General features: G+C 45.5%; 1 protein-coding gene across 5 annotated transcripts in view; it reads right to left on the bottom strand.

Annotated features, from left to right (window-relative positions):
• The window catches only part of PIAS1 (protein inhibitor of activated STAT 1), an 81,536-nt gene that overhangs the window by 45,531 nt on the left and 17,078 nt on the right, over window positions 1–18,927 (bottom strand). For 3 of the 5 annotated variants that reach the window (XM_030189799.1, XM_030189801.1, XM_030189802.1), the window contains exons 2-3: window positions 17,949–18,079; window positions 4,464–4,908 (exon numbers count right to left, since the gene is read on the bottom strand). In XM_030189799.1, the coding sequence (XP_030045659.1) occupies window positions 4,464–4,905 (442 nt within the window). In that variant the 5' untranslated portion in view covers window positions 4,906–4,908; window positions 17,949–18,079. The remainder of the gene's footprint in view (window positions 1–4,463; window positions 4,909–17,948; window positions 18,080–18,927) is intronic. The other 2 variants (XM_030189797.1, XM_030189798.1) reach the window with 1 other exon arrangement.

Below are 18,927 nucleotides of genomic sequence, written 5' to 3'. Positions count from 1 at the left end.
CCAACCCCGCCGAGCGAGGATCTCTACGTCTGCTGAAAAAGCATGGGACTTTGGCATTGATGCTTGTCGCCATTAGATCCATCACGGGCTTGCCCCACTTGGCACATATCTGCAGGAATACTTCGTCTGCAAGTTCCCACTCCGCTGGATCGATCTGATGCCTGCTTAGATAATCGGCTTGCACGTTGCTCTGACCTGCAATGTGAGCTGCCGACAGAAACTGTAGATGCAGCTCGGCCCAGTGGCAAATTTGTTCGGCCTGCGCAGCTAGAGCTCTGCACTGAGTGCTGCCTTGTCGATTTATGTATGCCACTGCTGTCGTGTTGTCCGACATCACTCTGACAGCCAATCCTTCCAGGGTCACTTGAAAGGCCAGAAACGCCTGAAACACCGCTTTCAACTCTAGGCGGTTGATGGACCACTTCGACTCCTCGTGTGTCCATAGACCCTGGCCATGCTTCCCCTTGCAATGTGCGCCCCAGCCCTTCAGGCTGGCATCTGTCACTACTAGACACCAATCGGGGAGCGCCAGCGGTATTCCTCGCCGCAGGATGCTGTCTGAGAGCCACCACTCCATGCTGAGTCGGGCCCCAGGGAGCCAAGAAAGTCTGCATTGATAATCCTGAGAAACTGGAGACCATCTTTGAAGTAGGGAATACTGTAGAGGTCTCAGGTGTGCTCTCGCCCAGGGCACCACTTCCAATGTGGCTGTCATCAATCCCAGCAGCTGGACAATATCCCAAGCTCGCGGGCGGGGCATCCTCAGGAGCAGACGGACCTGATTCTGAAGCTTGCACCGCCTTAGCTCGGGTAGGTATACATAGCCTGAGTCTGTGTCAAACCTGGCCCCCAAATATTCTAGAAATTGCGAGGGGGTCAGGTGACATTTGGTCATATTGCCGACCCAGCCTAGAGATTGAAGTACCGAGACCACTCTGGCTGTAGCTTGATAGCTCTCTGTTACAGAGTCTGCTCTGATGAGCCAGTCGTCTAGGTACGGGTGAACCCTGATACCTTCTCACCTGAGCAAAGCAGCTACTACCACCATTACCTTCGAAAAGGTTCGGGGAGCTGTGGCAAGGCCAAAAGGCAAGGCCCGGAACTGGAAATGTTTTCCCAACACCGCAAACCTCAGAAACTTCTGGTGCGGGGGCCAAATTGGTATGTGCAAGTAAGCTTCTTTCAGGTCTAGAGACGTGAGAAACTCTCCTGGCTGTACCGCAACAATGACGGAGCGCAGGGTTTCCATGTGGAAATGCCGCACTCTCAGGGACTTGTTTAATTCTTTTAAGTCCAGAATAGGGCAAAAAGACCCACCTTTTCGCGGCACCACAAAGTAGATGGAGTATCGGCTGTAGCCGTGTTCGGCGGGAGGTACCGGGGACACGGCCCCTAACTGAATCAGACCTTGCAAAGTCTCCTCTACCGCCGCCCGTTTGGCAGCAGAACCGCATCGGGACTCCACAAACACGTCTCTTACTGGGGCGTTGAATTCTATTCTGTAGCCATCTCTGATCAGGTCCAGAACCCACTGATCTGAGGAAATATTGGCCCACTCCTCGGCAAAGAGGGAAAGACGTCCTCCGATGACAGGAAGCGAGGAGGGGGCCGGCGCACCATCATTGAGAGGGTCGCCCCTGAACTCCAGGCCTAGAGCCGGTGGCTGCGGAACGCTTGTCCGAGCGAAATGAGTTCCTCTGCTGAAAAACGGGCACGAGAAGTGAACCCAGCAGAACGCCCCAGGCGGTACCTTCGAGCTTCACGGAAGCGAGGTCTGTAAGAGGAGTGGACCGCCGCACCCTTAGAGGAAGGCCGAGGCCTATCTTTGGGCAAGCGCTGGGTTTTAGCCTCACCCAGGCCCTTCACAATTTTCTCCAACTCCTCACCAAACAGAAGGCCTTGAAAGGGCAACTTCACCAACCTTTGCTTAGAGGCCATGTCCGCTGCCCAATGCCATAGCCAAAGAAGACGGCGAGCTGCCACTGCTACTGCCATGTGTTTAGCCGAAGCTCTGACAATATCATAAAGGGCGTCAGCAAGAAAGGACAAGGCCGACTCCATCCGTGGAGCCACATCTGAAAAGGGCTCCGCTCCATCACCGGGCTGTTCCACTGCCTGTTGCAACCAAGCCAGGCAGGCTCTAGCAGCATAACAACTGCATGCAGACGCCCGAATAGTGAGACCTGCAATTTCAAATGACCGTTTAAGTGATGATTCCAGTCTACGGTCTTTAATATCCTTCAGGGCAACACCTCCTTCAACAGGGAGGGTAGTTCTCTTTGTCACAGCTGTGACTAGGGCATCCACTTTAGGCATAGCAAAGCGAGCCATATGCTCCTCACTCAGAGGGTATAATTGCCCCATAGCCCTGGAAACTTTCAAAGGTCCCTCGCGGTCAGCCCCATTGAGCCGAAATAAGCTCTTGGATGGAGTCATGCAAAGGAAAGGCTCGAGCAGGCTTTTTGGTACTAGCCATCCTAGGATTCACAGAGGAGGCTGTGCCACTTGCAGGGTCCTCAATAGAGAGAGCCTGCAGGGCATCAGAAATAAGCGCTGGCAGCTCATCACGGTGGAAAATCCTCACCGCGGAGGGATCGTCCAGATCCTGAGTCACTTCTGCACCAGACTCTGTCTCCTCAGACCATGAAGGCCTGCCAGAGTCCTCCGAATCCTCGCAGCCCGACCACGGGGGGGGGGGGGGGGGGGGGGGGAGGGGAAGGAGGTGCAGCACTCTCTGAAGGGGAATGAGCCCTTCTGCGCTTCATATTCTGCCAATTATCAAGGAATAACACCTCAGAGGGCATACCCAGGCTAGAATCCACCGGGGGGGGGGGGGGGGGCATTAGAAGAGGCCCGTGCCGGGCTTTGTGGGAGAGCTCTTTTAAGCATGTATGCTTTATGCATTAAGACAAAATCAGGGGAGAAAAACTCACCCTGGGCACCCGGATCTCTGCCGGGGCTAGTAGCTCCCATATCAGCCTCACTCCGAGGCCGCCCCTCCGGGCTCAGGACTCTCTGTCTCAGCGGAGGTCGCGCCATGTGGTAAATTCAAAATGGCGCCCGCTGCCAGCTCAGAGCGCGAAGAATCGTCGCTCGCCATGCTCGGGCCGGCTCTAACGTCTGTACAGCACGATTTACAGAGCCCCGCTGCTGATCCGCGCTTGCCACACTTGGAACAGCGCTTTACTGTCTCCGCAGCCATAGCCGAAAACGGCGGTAAAATTCAAAATGGCGGTTCGCGCCAAAATCACCCCGATCGCAGGCCCACCCCGGAGGAGTCAGAAAACACTCTTACCTCACTGGACTGAGTATCACAGCTCCGGTCCCACAGAAAAAGGCAAGGAAAAACCTCTGTTCCAGCGTCTAAGCGCCAAAGCGTGACGCAACTTTTTTTTTTTTTTTTTTTTAAACACTGTGAGGAAAGCAGAGGTAAATAGAACTCCGGAGGCTCAGGTGAGTGGGAAAGGCAGGGAAAGGGCGAACCCTGCATCCACTGTTGGTGGGGAAGGACAGGGAAAGCTAAGCAATGTGTCCACATCCACGGAGGTATGGGTAAGGCAGGGAAAGGGCGAACCTATGTGCCTTTAAAGTGAAGCTGCTATAGCCTCCAACACCCCTGCTAACAACTTGTGGGACAGTTCAATTTTGTTTTGGCAATTACTCCTACATGTTACCATTCTGCTGAATAGAAGAAAGCTAATAATGCACTTTAATGGATTTTTTTTGTTTTGTTGTATTTTGGATCTGCCAAGTCTGCCAGTAGGGGCAGAAACTAGAGTATTAGTGGAGAAGCTGAGCAAAAGCCCAAACAAGGTTAGAGGAAGTTTTTTTTTTTTTTTTGGGGGGGGGGGGGGGGGGGGGGGGAGAGACAGTGAAAAAGAAGAGGGGGAGAGAATGCAAGAGGAGATACTGTGTGTGCGGGGATGGACATGGAGGAGAAGCACGAGAGAAAAAAAAACATTTGAAGGTAAGGGGTACAGTGCAAGGGTGTGTCAGAATGCAGAACCACCCCACCCCCTAACTCCCCCAATACATTTTCACACATTGCCCGCCTACAGTCTCCACATACAAATCCCATGCAGTTTTCCCCCTCCACACGCAAACATAGCTTCTGAAATACTACCAAGACTACCTACTCCAGCAATTCCACTGTAGTAACTTTATCACCCAACATACAACACATCTTTGAAATGAGGGGAACAAAGTTTTCAGTTTTCTACCTTTGGTTTTCTCTATTGCAAAATACTGGAATATTTCTGTTCAAATTTGCAGCATTTGTTCCGATAAAACACTTTATCATCTATTTACATACACCAACATATTCAATTTATGGTTAGAATTTTAGTTTGAAATTTGATGTCTACTTTACAAAGCAACTTACCACCAAAGACCTCATCACCCGTTTCCCACCTCAAAAAAAGCAAACGTTATCCACAAATTTACTTGCAGAATATGTACCTCACCTAAACTGGTGGGTTTTATGAGCTCATCCAGCAAATCATAAAACGGCAATTTTTGCAACTTAATATCCGGATGGACAGGGTGCAGGGCGGAAGTGAGGTGAGGAAGATCCAGTTCGTGTTTAGGTCCCAGAAGTGAAACAGGAAGCAATGGCGATGAGGCAGGGTGGCCATCGTACGTGAGCTGCGGAATGGCTGAAGGGGACAAAGTGCCTGACATGGAACTGGAGTGTACACTGGAGAGAGACAAATCCACTTGTGTCATGATTTTCTGTGGGAACCTGCGCCTGTAGAGTTCTTTGATTTTCATTTGAACAGCAGGGCTACAGCCAGCCTTTAACAGATGCAGCGCCTTTGTTAGCAGCTCATGCTTGCGTCCATGCTTATTCCTCCCAGCGTAGCCTAGTAGTACTTGCAGCTCAGACACTCTAAGGCTCATAACCATTTGCTGGAAGAGAAAGAAAATCAAAATTGGTATGTCACAAAATAAGGGCAGGAAAAGATTCAAAAAGACAAAACAAAAACCATTTATCCCTGTAACCCCCACATTTTGTTTTTAATTCTCCTCCCTCCCCCCCACTTTTTGTGTGGGTAAGAAAACAGCCAAGGGCCAAATCAGCTCCACCGAAGCCTATGCCCAAATGTTCTAATAACCTGGTGACAACTGTAACACTCCCTTGATTCATTCCCAAACTCGGCTTCTATTCCTTTGAGACAGCATTTACAACCCCAGAAGAATATTCCCCAACCATTGAAGAAATGTGATGCCTAAAAGGTCAGACTCCAGGTACTCACAAACAGGGCCTGTAATGCTTGTGCCACATAGAAAACATGCATGTGGTTGGGGAGGGGAATTAAAAAAAAATGGTAGGAAAACGCCAGTTACTTGCAAATAAAGGCTCATGACAATGCAACCCCAGTTAATGAAGTCCAAACAAAAACAGAACAAAATTGTCAAATAAACGAATAAAATCCTGTAATGCAAGCAGTGAAGGAACTGGCTCATTAGTCTACTAATAAGAGGAAAGGTTGTGTAAAGGAAGACTCACTTTGGCTTCTTATAGCCTGACTTTCATACTTTTTAAATGGATCCCACACTCAAGGCCAGAGATGGAATGCAAAAGAACTCTTCTTGCATTTCAAAAATGAAAGAAAACATATGAATCCAACCAGACGGAGGGTGGATTCTATGCTTAACTTACGGCTTTCTCCCATAACTTTCACTGGTTGAAATAACAAAAATCCCGGTAAAAATCTCCACACTAGCAAGTAATGAAATCCGGTTTCAAATCATGCGTCAAAATTCATGAGCTAAAGCAAAAAGTCCTCCAAACCATTAAGACACACAGATGCATCAGGCCCTGCACCAATGAGCCCTTTTTTTAGCCACACAAAAACTGATGCCAGATAAAAACACCACATATCCAGTGTGTCTATCCGTATCAACTATTAAAGCTCTACAGTTTTTTTCTTGAATTCAGATATTGCCTCATCAACTCCATGGGGAGGCTGTCCCACATAACCACAGCCTTTCTTGTGAAGAAACATTTCCTTAGATTACTCCTGTGTACCTATCCAGCTTCACGCTATGATCCCTCGATCCAGAGCTTCCTTTCCTTAGAACGAGGCCCACCTCCTCTGAATTTATATTTCTGTGTCTATCATATCTCCCAAGGTATATTTACTCTTTAATTAGTAAGGCTACACTATATGGTGGTATTAAAGATGAAGTCTGAAACTTGATTTTTAATAGCCACCCTCTAGACTGACCCGTCTATATCTTTTCAGTGGTATGGGCACTAGCATTCTACACTGTACTCCTAATGAGGGTTCACCATTGCTCCTCTTATGCATCCAAGCATCCTAGCTTTTCCCATTGCCTTGTCTACCTCTTTGGCCATCTTAAGACCATCAGATGCTATCATTCCTCCACAGAAAGACTTTGCCCTACACTGCACCTCTCCCTTGAGTTTTTACAGCCTCATTTTTGGCATTAAGTCTTAGCTGCCAAACTCTAGACACTCCTCAAGCTTCGATAAATTCCTTCTCCTATTATCTAGCCTGTTGCAGATTTCTGTATCATCTGCAAAAACGTAAAGTTTTCCCAACAGCCTTTTAGCGATATCACTTAAAAACACTGTTAAAAAACTGAGCAAAGAGTTTATCCCTATGGCACAACATGGGTAAAAACCCTTTTCTGAGAGTTAACTCTAACGCCACCCTTTGGAGCCTCGTTACAAGGAAAACATGGGTACAGTTATGGCATCTCTAGTTAATACTATACATTCATACAGTGATGTAAAAATGTTTCCCCCCTTACTGCTTACATGTTACACTGAATAGTTTCAGATATTTAAACAAAATGTACTGAGTAAATACATTACAGTTTTTAAATTATTGCTCCATTTAAATTATAGTTCAATATCTAAATAAGCAAGTATGTCTCTCAGTTTTTTGTTATGGTACCGTTGATACTATAGTTGAAAATTTAGATAGTTCATTGGAATAGACATAGCAAATGCTACAATTACAACTTGGAGGTTTTTTAAGACTGATGAGGAGCTCAAGCGCTGTCCACATGGGAGCATTTCCCTGCTTTTAGTGGATATAAGCAGTCAATGGCTTATTGTTCAAAAGAGCAAAAACCATTGAGCATCTGAAGTCTTTTTCCTCCGTAACAAAAAACTGAGAGACATACTTGCTTATTTAGATATTGAACTAGAGTTTACTAGCAAGTGCCATACCGAGTTTAAATTTCCATTTAAATTATAAAAATTATGTAACACCCTCATCACCCATGTGAAAAAGTAACTGACTGCACCACTTGTAAGCAACCAAATACTTCCTGTAATTTGATATCAGTCTTCCACATTACTGTTGAGGAATCACCCCACTCTTTGCAGAAGTGCTCTAATTCAGGCATATTCGTAGGGTTTCGTGCATGAACTGCTCATTTCCAGTCCTACCACAGCGTCTCTATTGGGTTCAAGCCAGGACTTTGAGTAGGCCAATCAAAAATTTTAATTTTCTTTCTCCTCAGCCAGTCACATATAGACTGCTGTTTGTGTTTTGGATCATTGTCTTGCTGCATAATCCAATCACGCTTTAGCACCAGATCACAGACAGATGACTGGACATTCTCATGCTTCATTCAATAATGGCAAGTGTTTCAAGTTCTGAAGCAGCAAAGCATCCCTATCACCATGTCTGAATGCTGGTATGACGTTCTTAATTAAGGAACGCTGTACATGCTTTAAACCAGACATAACAGGACCTATGTCTATTCTATTTCTCCCTCTTTCTCAACTCTTTGGATCTCTTCTAGACTTCATTAATTTGGTCAGATCATTTTTTGTTACCCCCCAAGTCTTATACTTACTCCAGAGGTAAAATTCAAACAGATTCCTTCTGGATAGAAATTGTAGAGGACCATATAGAGGGAAATGGCAATCTAGTAGCGCTCTAGAAATGTTAAGTAGTAGTACTAGTAACTGGAATAAAATCTCCAACAAATTATCTTCTAAATATATAAAAGGCAAGACCAACGTTCTGAAGCCTCCAGCCGGTAGTGTGAAGCGCCAGAGATATCCGGTTTCCCCATGAGTGAAGGAAAACAGCACAGCACGAAATCCCTCTCTCAGTAACAGTGAAGGACTCAGAGGGGGGAGGAGAGAGATGCCCTCACTCTCTCTGTAACACAGAACAGCAGGAAACTTAACACTGAAGGACTAGCCTCAGAGGGGGGAAGGGGAGGGAGAGAGGGCAGAGGGCAGGGACACTCCCACATGCACACTCTGAAGAAAACCTTGCTAGCCCCCCCCGTTTCATTTGCATCAGAAACGGGGCTTTTTTACTAGTTAGATATTATTGCCCCAGTGAGAACTCTTTGATGTCAACCACGTAATCCATGGTTTGATGGAAGAACTGGCCTTATGTAAGACTATCGTAAATTATTACGGATCTGGCAGAAAGAGAGAGAGCGTACTCTGGAAAATAAAAACAACTGGAGTAAAGCTCATAACTCATATAAGTACTTGATGAAAATTAAAAAGAAAGTTTATTATTCGCAATTAGTTGGAATAGAACTAAATAATTAAAAAAAAATTTGTCTCAATTAGTATTGACTAAGTCTAAGGAGCTGTTATGGACAAGAGTTGACTTACTTCTGCCCAAATGCTGGCTGATCATTTTAAAGCCAAAGTGATTAAAACCCAACAGCAGATCATATCATATAGAAATCTATGTGCCAACGTAGTTGAGATCTGCAAGATGAGCCGATCCCAGCAGACAGATATTGGGTCAAGAGGAGAAATTTATGTCCTTGTTTAGTAAATATAGCTCCTCATATTGCTCTCTTGATACTTACCCACCATATTTAATCAAGTCTGCTCCTAAAGCTTTCTTTGCTGTGCTACTGAAACTGGTCGAATCATCAACTAAGTCTAGGGATTTTTTTCCCTAAATTACAAGGTAATATCCTTACTCCCATCCTGAAAATGACCAATTCTCTCTTGCAGATATTACCAACTAACAACCTGTATCTTCCACACTGCTAGTTGTAAACATAATGGAAGGTTTAGTGACTAGACAGCTGGGTGATGTTTTTTCTTTTCCTAAGAGAAACTTCAACTGGGGGGGGGGGGGGGCGGGGAGTTGCACTATATGTTAAAGAGGGAATTAAGTCAAACAAAATAAATATTCTTTATGAAACAGATAGAAGTAGAATCCTTGTGGATAGAAATTCCAAGAGTGAAAGGAAAGAGTATACTGGTAGGGTCGTTCTACCGTCTGCCAGGACAGAATGAACAGGCATATGAAATGTTTACTGAAATCAGGAAACCTGGCAAATTGGGCAACATAAATACTGACTGGATATGTGTCAGATCAGGGAGCGATAGGAAGGTAAAATTCTTAGATGTAATAAAAAGAACTTCTTCTTGAAGCAACTGGTCCAAGAACCGACAAGAAGGGGAGCTTATAATTTTTCAACCACTTGAAGGAAAGTGCTGCAAATTGGAATGCCTCATTACAGCCGTGCATTTAGTACACCTACCAAAAATCAACCTGAAAGGCCAACTAGTTTAGAAACTACAGCAGCCTCAACATCGCTGTAAATTGATTTTTGCCGTTTTTTTTGGCAAAGTTTGAGCCTAAACCATTCAAAAAGTAAGAGGACTAGTAACATGGGGTTTTGTCAGTTCATTAAGCCCTAAAAGTAGTGCAGGTTCTCCAAATATCCCCCTTGTACTTCTGGAAGTTGGCCCAAAATGTCATTTTTGCTCAGGCGACATTTTGCAACCCTTTACTTGAGGTCCCCTAGAACCTCCAATTTTTAGTCTTTTGAACTAAAATTTTGCACAGCTTAGTTTTTTATCATAAAGAAACTATGTACCAAATTTCATCAAAATCTGAGATGGTGAGTCGGGGACGACCTTTAAAATTGGTCCACTTGACACGGAATGACTCGGCTAGCAACGCAGAGTCAGACATCTGCGGCACAGCTCTTTTTAACATGAACTCTTTATGTAAAAGCAACACAAACTCAGGGGAGAAAGGCTCACCCTGGCATCCCGGTTCCAATCCGGAGTAAGCAGCCCCTCTGGTAGCCTCCATCCAAGGCTCCCCTCCGGCCTCAGACCCCTTCGCACCTGCGGGGGTTGAGCCATGCGGTGCATCCAATATGGCGGCCACTGCCAGCTCCACCGAGCGGGAAGGAACATCACTCGCCATGCTCGGGCCAGCCCTGACATCTGAAGAGCACGATTTACAGAGCCCCGCTGTGGATCTGTGCTTGCCACAACATGAACAGCGCTTAACAGCTTCCGCAGCCATCACCAAAAACGGCGGAAAAATTCAAAATGGCGGATTCGCACCAAAAATGTCCTGATCGCGGGCCCTCCCTGGAGGACTCTCTTACCTCACCAGATCGAGTCCCAGAGCTCTGGTCACGCTGCACAGACAGAAGGAAGCCTCAGAATCGCAGCACTAAAAAGCGTGTCGCTTTTTTTTTTTTTTTTTAACGCTGTGAGGAAAGTTAGAGGCAACAGCTACAGAGGCACTCTGGAGGTTCAGGAGAGTGGGAAAGGCAGGGAAAGGACGAACCAATGTGCCTGCATCCACATAGGGGGCGAACCTATGTGCCTTTAAAGTGGGCACCATCAGCCACAACATCCCTGCTACAACTGGCCAAAGCACAGGAGCCACCCCAGGCAGATTTCTGAAGGAGCTGAATAAGCTGCGTCCAACCCTGCTGGGGAGATAGAGAATACTGAGAGGCAGATGGAGCTAGCTGGCCAAGAGGCACTATGGTTTTCAGTGCTATCTCCCCCTGCTGGTAGGTGGACACAACCCATTCGTAAAGGATTCACCTGCTTGATAAGGAAGTTAACGTCACACTCCCTCGGTGCTCCCTTTGTGGGCTTACCTGGTCAACTTGCCATATCCAATTATACTGGAAAAACTTGGAGCCTGAAGGAGAACTGTTTTCATCCAACCTTCTTGGCCATCTCCAAGTCAGTGGCTTTTTCCAACGGCTGCCTTTCAGATTCAGCCCCGCCCTTCCTCTATCTAAACCCTCCTTCCGAAGACCAGTCTGGGCCAGCCCTGCTGCTGTGCTCCCAAGGCAAGACTGCCAGGGGAAGTGCAGTCACACACCCGCGACCTGGAAGTAACCACCAGGTCTGCTGCAAGACTGGAAAGGCTGTAGGCAGCAGCAGAGGTTCTCAATACCTGCTCCTCTCAGTCTCAGCCCTCCAATTTTGCCTTTAGCGCTGCAGCCCGAAGCCTCTGCGGCATCCTGCCTCCTCTGACATAACTTCCTGTTTCTGGGCAGGACGCTACAGAGCCTTTGGGTGGCTGAAAGAACTGGCATTCGTTCAGCAATGCAGTGCTAAAGGCAAAGACAGAGGGTTCGGAGGAGCAGGTATAAGGGGAAAGAGAACGCAGACGGGGGGGGGGGGGGGGGGGGTCAGGAAAACTTGCTGGGAGAAAATGGATTAAAGCTAAATGTGAATGATGAATATGAGGCAGGATGAGAAAGAGGAGAAAAAAAAAAAACTGTGAATACACAGGAGGCCCTGGAAGTAAACTTTAGAACACAGAGAACCAGAACTAGAGAAAGGGAATGAGATGATTGAAAAGATAAAAATCACCAGATAAGTGTAAAATAAATTATGTAATTTTTAGTTTAATAATTGAAATAGGTTAGTTTTGAGAATTTATACCTGCTCTGTATATACTACACTATACAGGACAAAATCTGAGGGAAGACATTCAACGTGATTAAAAATTTTAATTGCGATTAAGCGTTTGATTAAACCTTTTAATCGATGTGTGGCCCTAATAGTAAATAGCAGCAGATAAAGAGCCATATAGTCCATCTAGTCTGCCCAACAAGGCAACCAGAGTACTCTAGTTATACCGCTTCCCCATATCTGAAAAATATTTGTATATGAATACCTTTCAAGTATTTAAACATCGGTATCATATCTTCTCTGACCCTCCTTTCTTTTAAGACCAAAAATACTCCATGGTGCAACTTCAACTTGAGTACTATGTTCAGTTCTGGTCACAGTATCTCAAAACAGATATAACAGAATTAGAAAAGGCTCAAAGAAGAGCAACCAAAATAAAGGGGATGAACTTCTCTCATATGAGGAAAGACTAAAGAGGTTAGGGCTCTTCAGCTTGGAAAAGAGAAGTATTTGTGATCTGGATTGGCCACTGTTGGAAACAGGATGCTGGGCTTGACTGACCTTTGGTCTTTCCCAGTATGGCAATACTTATGTAGGGGAGATAAGATTGAGTTCTACAAAATCCTGAGTGGTGTAGAATGAGTAGAAGTAAATCGATTTTACTTCTTCCAAAAGTACAAAGACTAGGGGACACTCAAGGAAGTTACATGGAAATACTTTTAAAACAAAGAGGAAATATTTTTTTAAACTCAATGAATAGTTAGACTCTGAAACGCATTGCCAGAGGATGTAGTAACGGCAGTTAGCGTGTCATAAGTACATAAGTACATAAGTAGTGCCATACTGGGAAAGACCAAAGGTCCATCTAGCCCAGCATCCTGTCACCGACAGTGGCCAATCCAGGTCAAGGGCACCTGGCACGCTCCCCAAACGTAAAAACATTCCAGACAAGTTATACCTAAAAATGAGGAATTTTTCCAGTCCATTTAATAGCGGTCTATGGACTTGTCCTTTAGGAATCTATCTAACCCCTTTTTAAACTCCGTCAAGCTAACCGCCCGTACCACGTTCTCCAGCAATGAATTCCAGAGTCTAATTACACGTTGGGTGAAGAAAAATTTTCTCCGATTCGTTTTAAATTTACCACACTGTAGCTTCAACTCATGCCCTCTAGTCCTAGTATTTTTGGATAGCGTGAACAGTCGCTTCACATCCACCCGATCCATTCCACTCATTATTTTATACACTTCTATCATATCTCCCCTCAGCCGTCTCTTCTCCAAGCTGAAAAGCCCTAGCCTTCTCAGCCTCTCTTCGTAGGAAAGTCGTCCCATCCCCACTATCATTTTCGTCGCCCTTCGCTGTACCTTTTCCAATTCTACTATATCTTTTTTGAGATACGGAGACCAGTACTGAACACAATACTCCAGGTGCGGTCTGGGTTTAAAAAAAGGTTTGGACAAATTCCTGGAGGAAAAGTCCATAGTCTGCTATTGAGACAGACATGGGGAAGCAACTGCTTTCCCTGGGACTTGTAGTATGGAATGTTGCTACTTTGAGATTCTGCATGGAATCTTGTCGCTCTTTAGGATTCCAGAATTTTGCTATTCTTTGGGGTTCTACATGGAATGTTGCCACGATTTGGGTTTCTGGCAGGTACTTGTGACCTGGCTTGGACACTGTTTGGAAAACAGTATCCTGGGCTAGATGACCATTGGTCTGACCCAGTATGGCTACGCTTATGTTCTTAAGTGCTAGCTGTGCACAAATATGATAGAATACTGCTTTGCACCCAACTCAGTGAACACTGTAGAAATACTATAAGTTACACACTAAAATGCTGCACTGAGGTGTGCCTAAATGTTGGCATGTAAATGCCAGCTTACGCTAGTTATAACAGAACCTGGGCACCGAGATGCTGTTACAGAATTTTGGGCATCTTGGCAGTTAACGTTTGGTGCCTTTTATTGAATTGCCCCCATAATGCTCAAAACAACTTGAATGACTGCCGAACAAAGGCCGCTCTTAGTATGCACCACTGAGGACTCTAATGTCTTAGGAACGTCAGGGCCTCTCTGCCAAGAACTTCAGGCATGAAGGTTGCAACAATACATGAGAGCCCACTGGTTCAGCTCCAGCGGTTAAGAAAATGGTGCTCCCAACATTAAAGGGACACAGTCCAGAACCCCAGCTCCCTCAGGACTGGCCATTCCAGAGCGTCCTCCCTCCCCCTTTCCCCATGCACAGTGCAGATGAATGCACAAGCTATCACTATACTGAAGGCCATGGACTTGCCAGAATACTCCAGAGGTATATGGTCCTTCACTTCTGTAGTAAATTTTCCCCTCTCAGGAGAGAACCGCTCAAATTCCTTTGTTGCACCCATGTTCCAGCTCAAATATTCTTTTTGTTTTACTACTACTACTTAATATTTCTAGAGTGCCTCTAGGGTTACGCAGCGCTGTACAAATTTACAAGGAAGGACGGTCCCTGCTCAAAGGAGCTTACAATCTAAAGGACGAAATGTCAAGTTGGGGCAGTCTAGATTTCCTGAGTAGAGGTGTAGTGGTTAGGTGCCGAAGGAGACATTGAAGAGGTGGGTTTTGAGCAATGATTTGAAGACTGGCAGGGAGGGGGCCTGGCATATGGGCTCAGGGAGTTTGTTCCACGCATGGGGTGAGGCGAGGCAGAAAGGGCGGAGCCTGGAGTTGGCAGTGGTGGAGAAGGGTACTGAAAGGAGGGATTTGTCTTGAGAGAGAGGGTTACGGGTAGGAACATAAGGGGAGATGAGGGTTGAGAGGTAAGGAGGGGCTGCAGATCGACAGCATTTGTAGGTTAGTAGGAGAAGCTTGAACTGTATGCGGTACCTGATTGGAAGCCAGTGAAGTGACTTGAGGAGAGGGGTGATATGAGTATATCGGTCCAGGCGGAAGATAAGACGTGCAGCAGAGTTCTGAACAGACTGAAGGGGGGATAGATGGCTAAGTGGGAGACCAGTGAGGAGTAGGTTGCAGTAGTCAAGGCGAGAGGTAATGAGAGAGTGGATGAGAGTTCAGGTGGTGTGCTCAGAGAGGAAAGGGCAAATTTTGTTAATGTTATACAGAAAAAAGCGACAGGTCTTGGCTATCTGCTGGATATGCGCAGAGAAGGAGAGGGAGGAGTCGAAGATGACACAGAGGTTGCAGGCAGATGAGACGGGGACGATGAGAGTGTTATCAACTGAGATAGAGAGTGGAGGGAGAGGAGAAGTGGGTTTGGGTGGGAAAACAAGAAGTTCGGTCTTGGCCATGTACAGTTTCAGGTGGCGGTTGGACATCCAGGCAGCAATGTTGGATAAGCAGGCCGATACTTTGGCCTGGGTTTCCGCAGTGATGTCTGGTGTGGAGAGATAAAGCTGGGTGTCAGCATACAGATGATAGTGGAAGCCATGAGATGAGAACAGGGAGCCCAGGGAAGAGGTGTAGACTGAAAAAAGAAGGGGTCCAAGTACAGATCTGTTAATTGGAGCACAAGACCTCAGAGGTATCCCGCTACTCAGCTAAAGCACAGTTCAACTAATTCAGGAGCTGTCTCAGAAACCCAATCAGAAGCTGTACAGTCCACCTGTTACCATCCATCCACTGGAGACAGATAAATAGTGAACATCTAAGGCTGCAGGTTGCCCTTATTAGGTGAAGCACTCAGGACTTTTTTCTTCGTCTCCATCCGCTGGTCAACAGACATAACTCACAGGTTCTAGACTAGTGTGGTGAGGACATTAAGGAAATTGTAATCCTCCTAATTTACAAATTAAAGTACCAGTTTAAAAGACTGCAGCAAACTAATATTTACTTCACCTCTCTCTCTCCTACTCAGCTATTATTCCCACAAGGAAAATGCCATGTTTCCATCTTGTGTGTTAGACTTACTGGCAATCTACTCCATACTTTTGGTGCTGCTATCAAAACGATTCTCACCTGCCTCCTCACTGTATAAAAAGAACTACCAGCAAAGCCGACATAATGCCTTCTCCCCTAACTATACCACTCAGTTTTCTCTCAAAAGACAGCAACTGAAATCTAACACTTCAATCAATAACCAATTTAACCAACTGGTGTTCAACTAGGTATCCCAGCCAACTATCCTGCCTGATGCATTTTGTATAGGCTTCTTAGTTTTTCCATCAGTTCCACATATATATTACAATAACCTGGATATGGTATAATTAAAGCCTGTACCATTTATTTATTTGCTGCATTTGTATCCCACATTTTCCCACCTCTTTGCAGGCTCAATGTGGCTTACATTATGCAGTAATGGCTATCGCCATTACCGGAATGAAAAATACAGAGTATTATGCATTTAAAGTACAGAAAATATAATATAAGTTAGACATGAATAGATATTCAATTCGTTAAAACATTCAATAACAACGTCAATGAGATTAAAGCAAACAAATAAGACTGAAAGACTTCCCAAAATGTAAAACAAATCAAACATATAAACGGCAAGTGACCGTACTCACATGCAAATGCGCAGTACAGACTTCCCTCTGTCCCGCCCTTGCGTCAAGACGTCATGACGTCAGAGGGCGGAACAGAGAGGGAAACGGAGTCGAATTGTCGGACGCCGCCACTGCTGCCTGGAAAGGAACATCGCACGAAACAATCTCCACCCCCCCCCTCCGTATCGGGCCCCCTACACTGACCTGACAGCGCCTCTCACCTCCGTGTGGTGAGAGGCGCTGTCAGGTCAGTGCAGGGGGCCCGGCACAGAGGGGGGAAGGAGCAGTGACGATGAGGGTAGCTGGACATGGGGGGAGGCCAAGGGAAAGAGGAGGGTTGCAATACTCGTCCATTTTTACGGGCTTAACGGCTAGTAAATAAATAAATGGCTGCAATTTCCTGACCATCTAGTTTTAAAGACTATCCCCCCCCCCCCCCCCCACAAAAAAAAAGTAGATTAAGCTTGCTTGAAGTCTGCTCTTCAGTTATTCAAATCACAAATTTTCGTGTAGGGTTTAAATATGGTCTTAATGACCCACACTTCGGGCTCAGATTTTTTCCTTCACAATGCATTTATTTTAAAAAGGATGCAATACAACTCTTGTTGTCAGGGGGCATCAGGCTGGGGACCAGTAGTTCCACAGAACATACACCTGGGGGATAGGCAGTGCAGTGCGCATAGCAGCCAGATGTGAGACGAACACTGGAGCCAGGTCCAAATTTGAAATGCCAAGCTGGAGTAGGAAAACTAATAGGATTAGATGAACAGTTTCTGAAAGTTTACAGTTTAATAAAAACCTGATATACCATCTCATCAATAAAGCAAAAAGAAAACTCCAAGAATCACACTCACAGAGAAGTCCCCTCAGGAGTCCACTAGAAAACTGGAGCAAAGGAACTAAAATCCCAAACCACAAGTTTTCAATTAAGTTTTAAATTGTTATAAGACCCCTCTGTCCAAATTTCTGGGGGAGCAGATTCCCCAATGTTGGACACACACAAAAAAAAAAAAACGAGTCCTAGCCAGGGCAGGGAGTGCTAACCTGCAGGCATTAGAGGAGCACAAGGTTCATCCCAAACAATGGCAGAAGATAAGGCGGTCTCATCATAAAATGCCTTATGGACTATGGCTAAAATGTTAACTTTAACCCTATACTCAATAGGGAGCCAAGGAAAGATGCCTCTCAGAAAGTCTGTTGCACCAGAAATGACTATCAACACTATGTTAAAAGAACAGCAGAAACCAATCGAGACAAGGCCTTTGCTAGATCAGTGGATCAAACCTATCTCCCTGACTAAGAATATGAATCCCTTGGCTTCTCCCCCGATTTTGTAGTTTTCATTGTTCCTCTGTTTCCCCTCGCTTATATTCCTAAGATTACCACTTCCTGTGAACTCTGAACTCCCCCTCTCTTAGGAGCACCACCTAAGGCTTCTGGGTCCACTTTGTCTAGATGCAACTGGACAAGAATCTAAGGAGGCTGTCTGTAAATGTATTTCTGGTTGCTTTCCAAAACTGCACTCCGGCTTGTACGCTTCCAGTCCCATCAAAATACCTGGACAGATCTAAGATTTGTTTGGTGATCAACACCTCTTGTAGGGAAGATTTATCTACCTAGAAGTGAATGGTTTAAATAAGGCATTACTAGCACTGTGTGGAATACTAGGTGAATGCAGATGTGTGCTAGTAGTTGTACCCTAACCGTCAACAGATCTATTCATTTTGGATGACAACGATCTCATGAATCTTTATCCTAGTTTGGTAGTGGGCCTTCTTGTTCCAAAATAGTTGGTATCAAGCCACTTCATACCTTCCTCTATTGATTCATGTGCCCCATGATACTCCTTGGCTCATTTTGTTGTCAGCATGCATCTCCTACAGACCCTTGATCCATTCTGCTGCAGCTGGAACCCTGCACCTTGTTATCTTCCCCACATGGAACTGCAGATGAAAACCATAATTAGCAAAAGAAAGAGGAAGGAGCAAGATTTCTGACAAGTTTTTGTACACAAATTCTGCGCATAGAGCAATATGGCCCATTCACTCTGGTCATAAATACACATGCACGGCAGGCAGTGCTCCAGAAGTTCTGCCGACTCATTTTCTCTGTTAGTTTTGATTGTGGGTGATAAACTAAGGATGAAATCGCCTGATTAGTTTGGTCTTCTCTTCCCAAAACCAGGTCCTAATAACTGAAAACATACGGATAAGCAAGTTATGTGTTCATCATCTCCTGGCAAACACAAAGTGAAATTTGGTCTTACCTGCTAATTTCCTTGCCTTGGTTCCTGCTAGACCAATCCAGAAAAATGGGTTATGTCACCCTGCCACTAGACAGGAGGCAAAGACAATGGCTTTTCAAACACTACCACAGTTTAAGGAGTGGTGCAGCCCTGGAACCTGCCAGTATATTCTTGTCAAAACTGCTGTAAGGAAGGGGGGGAAAACCCCTAAAAAGAGGAAAACTTCAAACCAGTTCCACAAACTCAGGAAACAACCGGTAAAACACCATCTCCTGCGAGGATAAACTGGAGTATTATACATCTGATCAAGAAGAACCCATTCACTGAGAACAGAGGAGCCAACTCTAAGACAGATACTACTGACCATGCAAATATCCACTAACTACAATCTTCCTGTATGAATCTGGTGCAGTGGCTAAGGCTCCAACCAGGAGGCTGCCAAGGTCTTTGTAGAATGGGCCCTAAGCCTCTCTGGAACTGAACCTGATTCTGTACAAACACAAACCTAATTGCTCCTATAGTCCATCTTGAGAGAGGGTGTCCTGG

This window comes from Microcaecilia unicolor, chromosome 1 (assembly GCF_901765095.1).
Source record: "Microcaecilia unicolor chromosome 1, aMicUni1.1, whole genome shotgun sequence".
NCBI classification, from domain to species: domain Eukaryota; kingdom Metazoa; phylum Chordata; class Amphibia; order Gymnophiona; family Siphonopidae; genus Microcaecilia; species Microcaecilia unicolor.
Note: the sequence above shows the minus strand (reverse complement) of the source record. Positions and strands in the feature narration are given on the sequence as shown.